General features: G+C 51.1%; 1 protein-coding gene across 2 annotated transcripts in view; it reads left to right on the forward strand.

The window, feature by feature from the left end:
• GNAI2 (G protein subunit alpha i2) overlaps positions 1 to 13,647 on the forward strand; it is a 182,950-nt gene that overhangs the window by 162,316 nt on the left and 6,987 nt on the right. For both annotated transcript variants that reach the window (XM_034775236.1, XM_034775237.1), the window contains 2 exons: positions 7,493 to 7,622; positions 9,367 to 9,520. In XM_034775236.1, the coding sequence (XP_034631127.1) occupies positions 7,493 to 7,622; positions 9,367 to 9,520 (284 nt within the window). The remainder of the gene's footprint in view (positions 1 to 7,492; positions 7,623 to 9,366; positions 9,521 to 13,647) is intronic.

Here is a 13,647-nt window from a genome sequence, read left to right on the forward strand (position 1 = left end):
TTCTCTGCTCCTGTTCTAGTTTCAATTCATCTTTCTTAAACATGGGAGACCAGAACTGCACGCAGTGTCCCAGATGAGGTCTCAGCAGTGCCTTGTGTAATGGCACTAACACTTCCCTGTCTCTACTGGAAATACCTCGCCGGATGCATCCTAGGACTGCATTCACATTGACTGCTTATAGTCACTAAGGTCTTTCTCCTCCTCTGTTGCTCCCAACTGATACGTCCCCAGCTTACAGCAAAACTTCTTGTTGTTCACTCCCCAAGTGAGTGATTTTGCACTATTAAATTTCATCCAGTTTTCAAGGTTGTCCAGATCTTCTTGTATGCTGTTCAGGTCTTCCTCCATATTGGCAAAACCTCCCAGCTTTGTGTCATCTGCAAATTTTATTAGCACACTCCCACTTTTTGTGCCAAGATCAGTAATAGAAATGTTAATAAAATTGGTCCTAAGACCGATCTCTGAGGAACTCCACTAGTAGCCTCTTTCAACCCTGTCAGTTCACCTTTCAGTGGGACTCTTTGTAGTCTCCCCTTTAACCAGTTCCTTACCCACCTCTCAATTCTCATAGTAAGCCCCATCTTCTCCAATAAAAACAACGAGGCGTCTTTGTGGCACCTTAGAGATTAACAAATTTATTTGGGCATAAGCTTTCGTGGGCTAGAACCCGATGTGACGGAGCAGGGAGCGGAGCGGATTTGACCTGGGAATGTTGCCTGGGAGTTACATTGGGGATGGGAGACTTTCCTTGCAGGGAGATACCTGAGCCAGGAGGGGGGTTGGGAGAAGTGACACCTTCTGCCCCAGAGACTGAACAAAGGAGAGGAGGGGCAGAGGGGAGGGGAGAGAGAGCTGCTGGAGGGATTTTTTTAGTTTCAGTTTGGGCCTGGGTGGTGCAACGCAGGGAACCCCAAGCTGGGGTCTAAGCTCCCTGAACCCCTAGAAGGACTTGATTGAGGGGTCCTGGTTGTGCCTACAAGCTCTGCGGTAGACTGCATTCCTATTGTCCAATAAACCTTCCTTTTTACTGGCTGGCTGAGAGTCACGGTGAATCCCAGGAAGAGGGGTGTAGGGCCCTGACTCCCTGACACCCACTTCATCAGATGCATGGAGTGGAAAATACAGTAGCAGATATATTTATACATAGTACATGAAAAGATGGGAATTGCCTTACCAGGTGGGGGGTCAGTCTAACAAGACAATTCAATTAACAGTAGAATACCAAGGGAGGAAAAAATCACTTTTGAAGTGGTAATGAGGGTGGCTCGTTTCAAACAGTTGACAAGAAGGTGTGAGTAACAGTAGGGAGAAATTAGTATGGGGAAATGAGGTTTTGTAATGACCTGTCACCATCTTCTCCAATGTAACTGATAATTTCCCTGGTGGACCTGTATCAAATGCTGTACTGAACTCCAGGTAAGTTACTGGAGATCATAAGGAGTAGCGCTCCAGAGCCCCACCTCACGGAGCCAGGGTCAGTTCCTTCGGCCAGCAGCACTGAGTGTTAGTGGGGGGTGGGTGGGCAGGCATGGTGCACCCACACACCCTGAGGGGAGTCCACATTTGGAAGAGAGGAGGATCTGGTTTGTGTTTTTAATCCATGTGGCAGCCAACATGTGGTAACATCCTAGTGTGTACCAGGTACTTTGTGGTTCTTACGTGCGTTAATGGGTCGAGGTGAACCATGCACTCCCCCAGTGTTTACCCTGACCTGCTAACAGGTTCAGATTGCCTTATTTACATGTGGGTGTTGGCAGGTTTTAGTTACCACATGTTAAAAACCCTCATCTGTAGTGAAGACAAGGATTTAGGGAGAGGGTGCTTGTTCCTTTGGTGTACATGGTGGTTCAGAGAGAGCTGACACGTCCCTGCTTTAGGACATTTCAATCCAGCAGGAGCTGTGGGGAGACTAGACAGAGTTCCAGTCCCGTTATCTGTGTGGCTGAAACGATGATGTGAAATGCTGATCAGTCGCCAAGCAAAGAAAAACACATCTCCAGAGGATTTCAGTAGCGAACGGTTTGCAGGGGAAGTTGGAATGCAGTTCTGTGGGTTTTGCCAGTCCTCATGCTTTATTGCTCTGGAGGGTCTGAGCAAGGAGAGAGAGACAGCTGTGCATGCCAAAAGAGACTGGGCCTAAGACTCACTGCAGAGGGAGCCTAGCAGTCAAAGGTGGCTCATGGAGTCCATGGACTATAGACTAGGACTTCTCGCCTACTCCTCATCCTAGCCGGAAAGACTACAGCCGTGGTTCTCAACCTGTGGGCCGCAGGCTGCATATGACCACATTAGCATACAGCTGTGGCCTAGTTCAGCTGTGCGCTAAAGGCCATGGGCTGTTGTAAGCTCCATGCAGTGGGGTCCGGGCAGCCAGCTACTGCCAGCTGCGGGCTGCCGCCCAGCCATGTACTGCAGGATGCGGGGTCAAGGTTTCTGCCCCCAGCCCTGCACTCGGCTCTCCACTCCTGGCCCCGCTGTGTGAAGGAGGAGTCTGAGCGGAGGATGCTGGGCATAGGGGTTTGTAGGGGCCACAATGATAAATAGGTTGAGAACCACTGGACTACAGCATACTTAATCCTCTGAAGAGGATCTATGGTGGGCAATGCCCACGTAAGTGCCTCTCTCAGCACCTAGGACCACTAATAGCAACACTGGAAATATTGTACATCATAAATATCAACTCCACAAATCACAGGCCCTCCTCCCACCCCAATCTTCTATCTCTGTGTAGCTCAAAAGCTTGTCTCTTTTACCAGCAGAAGGGGGTTAGTCCAATAAAAGTTATATCACCCACCTCATTTTAAGCTAAGGTAATTAACAAGTGAAATGAGCAAGTGTTTGCTGGAGAGCAAAGCCACAGAGCACTCAGGATTGCAGCTGCTGCAGCTACAGTGTGATACTGCCATCACCATCAGATGATTGGTGTCTCTCTTTTCAACTGTGGGAGGAGCTTAGAAACATGGGAGAAGCTAAGCTATTTAGATATAATAATCTAGATAGATTTACTTCTCCTTACATCTGTTCCATAGCAAAGATTCCTCTCCTTGGCAATCATTGCATTATCCTGGAGAGAAAGAGAAAGAAAGAGATCGTCATATAAAGGCTGGGTTTCTAAAACAGATCATTGTCCATTGAAAGTGAAAGGCGTTTTGCTTAGGGGATAAATTGAACTTTGGCCCTTTTGTGAGTGTGTTACAGACTCACAGGTTGTGCCCACTCTTGGCCCCGTACGGTCCCTGGGGGGTCCTTCAGTGTGACAGCCCTTCTCGGGGTCCACTCTCTCTCAGGGGTTAAGCCCCTCCACCTCCTGGAACCGCACCTCTCTGAGCCTTAGCACACCTGTCTTTCGTCATAGGCCTCTCAGGGAGGCCACTCGCTCTGGACCCCCAGGGCCTCTATTCCCAGAGGGAATAATGCAACCCTGTTCTCTAGACCGGAGTGACTCTCAGCCAGCGTAAAACAGGAGGATTTATTGAGCATCTGAACACAGCATAGGAAACTCTCAGGGCCCTCAGGCCTGGCCTCCCTCACCACAGTACATCTAAGTCTCCTCTGCATTCAGGTGGGCTCTGCCTGGTTTCTCTCCCCAGTCCAGAGACCGTGAGCTTTCCAGCTGGGCATCCAGCCCCAACAGCTCCTCCCCTGTCCTTTGTCTTCCATCCCAGGTAAACAGGTCACTGGGGCCCTCTCTCATCCATCCTTTGTTCCCCTCTGGCTGGAAATGGTTGGTCAGGTCACCAGGGTCCTCTCTCCTCAGCCCTTTGTTCTCCAACTGGCCAGAACCGGCTGACTGCCAAGCTGGGGTGGGCCTCTTAGTCACCAGGTCACCAGTTGTTAGGGTTCCCATCTCCAGGCCATTGTCCGGGGGTCCCGGCTGCTAGGTGAGGTCACACGTGATCCTCTGCAACAACAAACACTCTCCCACCACCTTGTTAAACATGCAGCACACAGGGAAACTGAGGAGCGTACACACTATGCATGTAAAAAACGAGAGATCCCCAACTTCATCACAGAGTGTGCTTTAATGATGTATGAAAAAGGCCTGAAAGGGTTTTTAATAAGTGTTTTTGCTTGTTTCCTACCTCAGAAATGCAGGTCTTCTCTAGCCTGTTTTTTGTTTTGAGGAGGCTCAGCAGGTGACTAGAGAGCAGGTAGATGCATGGCTGATCTGTCTCCGAAAGATGCACTGTTATAACCAAACTGATCTGTATCCATTAAGGGCTCGGACCAGTGCAGTGAATCTAGGGCACTGATCTAATCCCAATGTGGCATGATTTAATCCTTTTCTACACACAGCCTGTGCACTGATTTATCGAAATCTGTGCAACCCCTGTAATGTGGACACTCTTAAATTAGTTAAGTTTAAGGCCAGGTCTACACATTGTTCAGTGATGCGAAAAATCCACACCCCTGCAAGATGTAGTTAAGCTGACCTACCCCTTAGTGTAACAGCACTAGGAAGAATTCGTCCATCTCCCTAGCCGTGGCCTCTTAGGGAAGTGGTTAACTCCGGTGGTAGGAGAGCCCCTCACATCACCGCAGTGAGTGGCTACTGGAAGCGCTTCAGCTACACCACTCTTGCAGTTTAAGTGTACACACAGCCCGATTCAATTACAAACTGAAACTGATTTGGTTTCAAATCACACCGTTAGTTACACTCGGTGTGTCGTGCAGGCCTAACATCCCCAGAGTTCCTGAGTGTAATGTGAGCAGGTGCCTGCTGCATGCACAGGAAGCAGTACTGTCGTTATCTGACAACGTGCACCACTTGGCAGTCTTAATGCTTAACTACGGAAGCCATCCCACACCCCAGTCATGTGAGTGAGTCTGATCATTCCTGTTTCACACATGGGGAAACTGAGGCACAGAAAGCCGAGGTGACTACCCCAGCGCCACCCAGCATCTCAGCAGCAGAGCCAGGAATAAAACTCCAGAGCTGCCAGCTCCCGATCTCCTGCCCAGTCTCCCTGATGCCCGCGTATGCCTAGCAAGTTAACATTCAGAGCACTCGCTCTAAACCAACAAGGTGCTAACCCCATTGGTCCTCGCATGTTGTACTGTAACACAGCATTCTTATCCTATTTAACTCAGCAGCGCTACATGTGACCAGTGTAATTCGCTCTTGAGCCATGCATTTCCTTTGCACTGCTAGGATAGTTGTCGAAATGTGTGCAAGGCTACTGAGGCCTCAGCCTCTGCTTTCCAGCGCTTGTCGACAGCATCTTCCCAGAGATCCATCCTTGCTTGCCACAGCACACTCCCTGCTCGCCTGCAGGCTGCAGTAATACCTCCCATGAGGCATGGATGCTGGAAGGGAAAAGGGAAGTTTATACTTCCCAGGAAGGGAGGAGGCTGTTTAAATGGCTTGTCTGTGAGGCCTTGTCTTCTCCAGGGAAAAAAGGTTTGTTCTTAACTCAGGTTAGCTGACATGAGGTAAAGCTGCAGTGAAGGCAAGGCAGTTGGTCATTTTCACATGAATTAGCAGGTTGAGATGAAGACTGGAGCAGCCTAGGATTTAGCCAAGTAGACCTGCTAACTTGTCTTCACTGGGATTTTAACAAGTTCGCTAACTCGTGTTAAAAACACACTTTTTTCCCTAGTGGAGGTGCATTTTTATCCCCAAGTTAACTATCCAGTGTTAGAATCCTATGTCTGCACCGCACAGCCTGCCTGGTTGATTGGCACCTGGGTGTGAGCACCCGGGTTAGCCTAGCCTGAGTGTGAGCATCCCCACTGCAGAGTCCTATCCGTGTTAGCATCCTCACTCTCTCTACACTCACCCATGTGTGCTGAGGGCACACCCCATGATTCTTTGTGCTGAGACGCTCTGGGATTTTCCCCCCAGTCAGTTGTGTCAGTTGCAGGAGAACTTGTCTGTCCTTTGCGGGGGAATTCTGGGAGGGCACAGGACTCACCCCAACTTTAGAGCCATTCAGATCACCAGCTGGCTACAGACTTGGTTAGACGTTGTAGTGTGGTAAGGGCCAAAATGCAGCTAAAATTCTCATGTCCGACTTGCTGCTGTGACGCTGCTGTGCCCAGGAGCTGAGGCAGGAGTTTGCTGACTTAGCAGAGGGAAGGGCCCATTGGCCTGGCCAAGAGAACAGCAGCTAGTCATCTGAGCTGGTGCCAGCACCACTTAATCCTTCCAAGATGACAAAGGGGTTTCTAAGTAACGTGAGCAAATGATTCTCAACAAGAATGATTTACTCTGCCCTCCTGAGCATCCCCAGGCAGCCTGCAGACTCCTAGGCTCAGGTCCTAGGAGGTGTTTAACTGCTGTCAAGGCTGATTCTCCACTCTGGCACTTGGAGTGCAGAAGGTGAGGGCCTGCAAGGAGTCTAAAAATTAATATTGGCCACTCCAGGCTGGTATTAAACTCCCAAGGTTACAGCTTTTCTCTGACCTTGGATGGGTAGATGATGCCACCACCCAAGTGCAAAAAAAAAAAAAAAAAAAAAACCCTTCGAGAACTCAGGAAGGTGCACTTGGGAATTCCTTCCTGTAGGGTAACCTCAAGCCCTTTCATCCCTCCTCTGGGGAAGAGCTGAGAAAGAAAACAAAGAAAATCAGCTGTTGCCACCAGCTAATTAAGCAATGTGCATAAACCTCTTAGGGCACACAAATCCAATCTTGTTCTTAAAAAAGGTAAATTTTATTAAAAACAAAAGAGAAAATACATCTAAAAACTTAGACTATTGGTAGATTTTAAAAAGAACCACTTATAATAATTAAGCATCAAAATAACTTCCTTGAGGTCCAGCTTAAAGGTTACAAACAAAACAAAAGCATTTGGGGTTAGCACAGAGGAGTCTACAAGCCATAAAGAAATAAGAGATGAACCTAATTGCGTCTTCCTAGACATTTCCTGATCTACTTGCATATCTGGGGTTTCAAATGAGTAGATTCTAGGTATGATTTGATACCTGGCTTAAACTTCGTACCGCATTGCTGCTTTGTGTCCCCTTTCTGGAAGAACAACCACAGACAGACAAAAGGGGAGTCTTGTTTCAATTTTAAAAAGTTCTAGCCTTCCCATTGGCTCTTTTGGCCAGGTGTGCTCTCACTTCCTTTTACCTATGCATGCAGTCAGACATTTTAACCCTTTACAGGTAAAGCAAGTAGAGAACAGCTACCAAGAGGGATTTTTATAGCTAACTGTCTGGCTGGGTGTCCATAAAAGGGAGCTATCCCTCCCCCCCTTCATTTATCACAGCTGCCGAGCATCCTTTGAAAATCTGGGCCTAATTAACTAATTGAGCCTCTCAGCTCTGGGAGGTTGGTCTTACAGCTGGGGAAACTGTGGCCCGTGGAGGTGACAAGACCTGCCAGGGTGTCCCAGCCAGTTGGTAGCAGGGCTGAGTGGCTCCCAGTCTCCGCCCTAGCCAGCTCTCCTTCTCTGGACTGGGGGGTCGTTGATCAGGCTGAGGCTCAGCAGTGGGGACGGCGCGGGAGCTCCCCTGCTGCCGTGACGCTGGCTGTTTGCTTGCAGGATGTTTGATGTGGGCGGCCAAAGGTCAGAGAGGAAGAAGTGGATCCATTGCTTCGAGGGCGTGACGGCCATTATCTTCTGCGTGGCTCTCAGCGCCTACGACCTGGTTCTGGCTGAAGACGAGGAGATGGTAAGGATGGGAGAGGGACTAATCTGGCCCTGCGTCACTTGGAGCTAGTCTGAAATGCACGAGCATGAGGGACCATGGGCTGAGTGTCTCCAGCTCAATCCCCCGGATCTGTGCATGTTCACCGGGGAGGGGGTTTGCTGCAGGAGGCTCCAGGCCTTTCCCCCGTGCCCCCCCTCCCCTCTCCCCAGCACTCCAATCTCCTTCCTCCTGCCGGGTGCCTTCTATCCCTCTCTGGCATCCTCTCCCCACCTGCCCCCACGCTCACTGGCTACCATTGCACCACCTCTCTTACGCATGGGACAGAAACGAGGGGTGTCTGTAGGTTAGATGGGTGCAGGAACTGGGCATCTCAGCAGACTCATTAGCCCTTGTCTGGGGCAGTAGAAAACTGTGGGTTTGCCTCATTTGATCCTGCCAAAACCAGAAGGGACCATTGGGTACGTCTAGTCTAAGCTGGATAACCAGGCCAAAGACCTGCCCCCAAACAATCCCAAGAGCAGCCCGCTTTGACTGACAAATTCCAGAGATGGAGACTCCACCATAGCCCCTGGTAAATTGCTCCAGTGGCTCATTACTCACTGCTAAACAATTCTGCCTTCTAGCCATGGTTTATTCCGCAATTCCACGAGCTCTTCAGTGATCACAGCGACGCATTGGGTCCTGCGGGCATGTTGAGCGTAACTTGGTTAACATCATCTCTCTCCCCAAATTCCGGTACTCCACAGGGACAAGGCTGGCGTTTTGGGAAGGGTGTTGTCTCAGTGCTCTGTAAGGTTGGCAATTTGGCACCAGCAGTGCAGTATTGCTGTGCCAGGCTGGGCTATGACAATAGCTTAACAGCCAAACCGTCCTTCCTTTTCGTTCCAATGCCCCAGCACATTTATCTCTTTCCTTTCTTCCTCTTTCTGTGGTTCCACATGATGTTGATGATTAAACCTGTGTGCACATGTCATAAACTAGCTGTCTGATGCTTTCATGTGGCTTCTAGGAATTCCAGCTGACCGTGACCATCCCCCACATGCTTTCTACTCTGAAAACTGCTCTGCAATAAGATTTATGGCTTAAAAACATTTAAAGCTTCTCAGAATTCTCTTAGAACTGAGTTAACCTGGATGCCTAGGCCCCTAAACATAGGAGACATGAGCACCCCCATCTAGCTAGACTCCAGTGGGAATGGTTGGATTCAGTTCCATCCAGGAAACAAGCGGAAGTGCATGAGGCTGTTGGTGCCCAAACTTCTCCAGAGTTGAGGCACGGTGCCCCAAAATCCAGTGATCTCCTCTGTGTAAAAGGCAGAGGTTCTGGCTGTGCTGGATCCTGAGACCTTCCCCAACTCATGCCAGTCTGTCTGATCTCCTTGTATGGCCCCATCACTCACCCATGAGCACGTGAGTAGTAGTATCCCCATTGTACAGATGGGAAACTGAGGCCCAATACTCAAAGGTATTTAGACACCAAACTTCCATTGATTTCAACTGAACTTGGCTACGGCATAAAGGAATTTGATTCCAGTGGCAGTGAGACCCCTAAACATCTCTGAGGATCTGGGTCAAAGTGACTTGCACAAAGTCACACAGGGAGTTTTGGGGGACAAGGGAATTGAACCTGGGTCTTTTGAATTCGTCTCATGCCCTAACCATTAGGCAGCCCTTCCCCCTGCTATTTCCCTGGCTCCTAACCCAGTTCTTGCTCTGTCCGGGTCCCATCTGGCTGACTGAGTGCCTATGGTTGGTTGTCTTGCCAGAACCGGATGCACGAGAGCATGAAGCTGTTTGACAGCATCTGTAACAACAAGTGGTTCACAGACACGTCCATCATCCTCTTCCTGAATAAGAAGGACCTCTTTGAGGAGAAGATCATACACAGCCCCCTGACCATCTGCTTCCCGGAGTACACAGGTAACGTGCTGCTTCTTGCCAGGGTGAAACCCATCCTGGCTCCCAGTGAGCGGAGAATCAGCCATTTCAGCATGGCTCCGGGATTTGGTCTGTAGCTCAGCACCTGCTCTGGGTGGAGGATAAACTTGTAGCTCCTAGAATTTCCATCCCAGACCTTCCGCATTTCAAGATCATTGGCCACACCCTGGTATTTTAGGCTGCACTCACAGGCTACAGGCAGGAGATAGAAACGAAAATGCCAAGGGTTGGATTACCTTGTTTATACATAGATCTTACTAGGCCTGTTGCGCTGCGATTCCTGCCTGTTAGTACGGGTTGTGGCTCGGAAGAGGTGACTACAAACGGGAGGTCCTGTGTCGTCAGGAGCAATTGGGTGCCGTTGCAGACCTCACGAGAGGCATCTGTTTAGGAATGCGTGAAATGAGCATGTGGATGGTACAGAGATGAGCGTGGTCCAAAGGCTCAGCTGGTAGATCAGATGCAATAGGTCTCATGCAAGATACACAAGTCTCTGAAGAGCTGAGAGGCTCCTGGCGGTGCCAGAGGAACTGAACCCAAAGGTCTGTGCAGCCGCAACTAGACCAGAAAAGGCCTGTGACTGACGGTGGGGCTGCCTTTGGGAGGCAGGTCCCTGTGAATGGGACAGACAGTGGGAAAATCCAGCTCTGTCGCTGCTCCTGCTGATGTGAGAAGGGATGTAAGAGAGGGCAGCTCTGTTGAGATGTTGACTGGAGGATGAGTCCCCTGGGGGGGGTAGGGAGGGGTCTTACCTGAGTTAGGGTGGCTGTCTGCTGTGTTTAGCAGTGGGGCAGGGTTGGGTATAAAGCCCATCCAGACCCTGTGGTTGTACATGGCAGGAAGTAGCATCTCCTTGGCACAACTGAGTTGAGTCAGGCCCTGGAGTTGGCTGCTGCCATCTGGGAGCTTAGCACCAGCAGGAGCGACGCGGGTTCCATGCACAAGATGCCGAGGGCTTATCTGATCATGAAGCTGTGTGCTAGAGCAGGCCTGAGGTGCTGGGGAGATCTCTGCTCAGCTCTCACTTCCTTCAGGTACCCTGGAATGGCCCCGTGAGCTGCTTCCAACCAGGCCAGTGTTAGCACAGCTCCTCCTGCATCACAGCGCAGGCGGTCATGACACCTGGGGCTCAGGGAGGTTCAGGTTCAGGGGCAGGATGAAGCCACTGCAAACTTCAAGGCAAACCCCATTGTCAGAAAGGATGCTGGAGCTGCCCTGTTCTGTGCCATCAGGCTGGGACCATGCAGGCCAGACCAGGCCTGCCAAAGTTATTCTAGGAGACGCCCTGTCTGGGCTCATTGAGACCCAACCTATTTGAGGTGGTTGTGTTAATTGAACGCTGGCCCCAAAGTACTTCAAATGTTAGGGGAGTTGTTTGAGCTCCAGCGCTTGATGCGCAGAGCCAGTCCCTTACTTGCACCTTGGAGTCCCGGCTTCCCTGGCGTTCCAGTGGCAGCTGCCCTCTCCCAGCCCAGCTGGGGCTCCCAAGGTGGAAACCAGCTGGCCTTTTCCGCATAGTGGCTCTGCCTCGTTAAACTTGGGTGCCTGCCTATCGCATACCACTCCAGTCCAGTGGCCGCATCCGTGACGGGGGAGAGACGGGTTTGAAAATCCATGTAAATTGTAGCAAACCTGGGCCCAACGGGGAGTGACGGTCACTGTGCTGCCCTCTAGGGCCCCTGTGAGCTCAGAGTACAACCCACTGGCCATGTCCCACGTCCCGCTCTGCACAGCCCACAGAGGGTGAGTCTGTTCCAGCCACAGCTACAGATCCTGCCTCTTTAGCTCAAGCTATAGCAGCTCCTGCTTCTGGTTCAGTCCCTGGCATAGCACTTGGGATCCTCCTTGTGTGGCCTTGACCTCTCCAGCTACAGGAGAGTTGCTTTCTGCTCTACAGCCCCGTGCTGGGTTTAGCTCTGGGAGCACGTCTCATTCTGTCCATTGGAGGGCAGCAGTGCCAGCTGGTAGCACCTGGGACCTCTGTGCCAGACAGGACCACACTGTGCCAGGCACTGTACAAACACAGACTGTCATTTAGAAACCAGTTAACTCTCTCTGATCGGGTTTCAGAGAAGCAGCATGTTAGTCTGTATCCGCAAAAAGAACAGGAGTACTTGTGGCACCTTAGAGACTAACAAATTTATTAGAGCATAAGCTTTCGTGGCCTACAGCCCACTTAATTCATTCTATGCATCCAATGAAGTGGGTTCTAGCCCACGAAAGCTTATGCTCAAACAAATTTGTTAGTCTCGAAGGTGCCACAAGTACTCCTGTTCTCCCTGGTCACTAATCCCTGCGAGCCCTTGAAACGGGGTTTGATTCCAGGGCAGCCAGGGCCCCAGAGAGGCAGGGAAGAGAAGGTGGTGAGCACAGCAGCATGCAGGCTCCATTTAGTCTGTGTTGTTTTATCAGCACCTCCTGGCAGCCGTGGCAAATCCTCATCGGGACCTCGCTGTGAGACTGAAAACCGGAGAGTGTCTCCCCGTGACGCTTGTTCTGTACAGAGGAAGTGCCAGAGGCACACCAGGTCAGGAGGACAGGAAACAGCAAGCTACAGACCTGCTCAGTCCCTGCTGATAAGCTACCAGGCCAGTAGCTTGTGTCTGGCTCTTTCTAGCGAGGCTCCCGTGCTGGGCTCAGTGGAGTCTTCAGCAGTGGGGGGTCTGTACAGGGCAGCGGCACGTTGGACTGGGGTTTAACTGAATGGCAGCTGAGCTGCTCTCTCCTGGGGTTACTGGCAGCTGTGCACATTGTGACTGCCCTCTATACAGAAGGGAACTAGTGGACAAATCTGCTTCCTTCTGGGGTAGGGGGTGAAATACCTTTGACCGGCCAGTTCCAGCCTTCAGAGCTGCTCTGGCTGTGGGGAGAACGCAGTGTTCAGGCTCCGTATGGGGCTGTCTGGGTCTCCACCCCATCTGCCAGGTGCCAGGTGCCCAGGCCTTGCTGGGGGGGTAAGTAGCTTTGACCTAGAAGAGATGCTGTCTGCCTGTCCTAGGGGTCTGTCTACACTGCAGCTGTGAGCACACCTCCCAGCCTGGGGAGCCAGGCTTATGCCCTGTTAGTGTGAGTCTGTCTCCCAGGGATCAGAGGTCTCTCCCCACTGCAGGGTGGATGGATCCTGACCTGAGTGGATGGACCCTAATTTAGGTTAAGAACCAATCTTTTTTCGCAGTGTTGACTTTTCTGTAGGCACTTACCTATCTATAGTATCTGGGCACCTCACCATCTTCACTGTGATCCTCACATGCCCCAGGTGGCAGGGCAGGGCTGTCACCCCGTTGTACCGGCGAGGCCCTGAGTGGTGAGTGACAGGATCAAGGTTGCACCCTGAGTCTGTGGGAGAGGAGGGGATTGAACCAGGTCTCCCTGTTCTAGGCTGGTGCTCTAAACTCTGGCCCAGCCTCCCCTCTCTCAGCTTGTGAGCTGGGCGGGCCTAAAATTCCACCTGCCTTTTCTTGAAAAAAACCAAACTAACTATCCCTGGCAACCCTACAACAACCCCTTCCTCTGCCCCACGCCACCATAACAAACCCACTGCTATGCAGCTCCTCTCAAACCCAGCAGCAATCCTGCTGTAGCAAGCCAGCATGGGCACGCTCTGCAGCCAGGGTTGGAGCAGCCTGCTGGGCTGTAGCAACCCTACAATAACAAACTGGGGCCTGTGGAACCTACTCCTCAAGTGATGCTGTGTGAACAATCAGGGCATAGGGCCTGGTACCCCATCCCGCCTGGAACAGCCCAGCAGTGCGTCGATCTGACAGAGAAGTGGCATTCTGGAGGATAATAGCCGTAAACGTTGAGCTCTGGGGCTTTCTGAAAAATCGGTACATGGGGGAAGGGAAATCATGTGATCAAGGGGAAAATATGTTGGATTTTAACACCATGTGCTTGTCCGCGTCCCTTTTGCAGCACAACGGTTCTCAGTCCCAGACCAAGGTAACTTTGGAATGGCCAGTTTTCCAGTCATTTTGTGTGCTCTGACGCAGCTCTGCAAGCCCCGCAGAAAGTGACCGGATGTGGGAGTTAATCCGGTCACTGTTGCCTTTCAGGTCGCAGGTTACCTCGATGGAGCTTCTGGGGAATATAGACGAGTCGATGCAGCCAAT

The sequence above is a fragment of the Trachemys scripta genome, chromosome 7 (assembly GCF_013100865.1).
Source record: "Trachemys scripta elegans isolate TJP31775 chromosome 7, CAS_Tse_1.0, whole genome shotgun sequence".
Taxonomy (NCBI): domain Eukaryota; kingdom Metazoa; phylum Chordata; order Testudines; family Emydidae; genus Trachemys; species Trachemys scripta.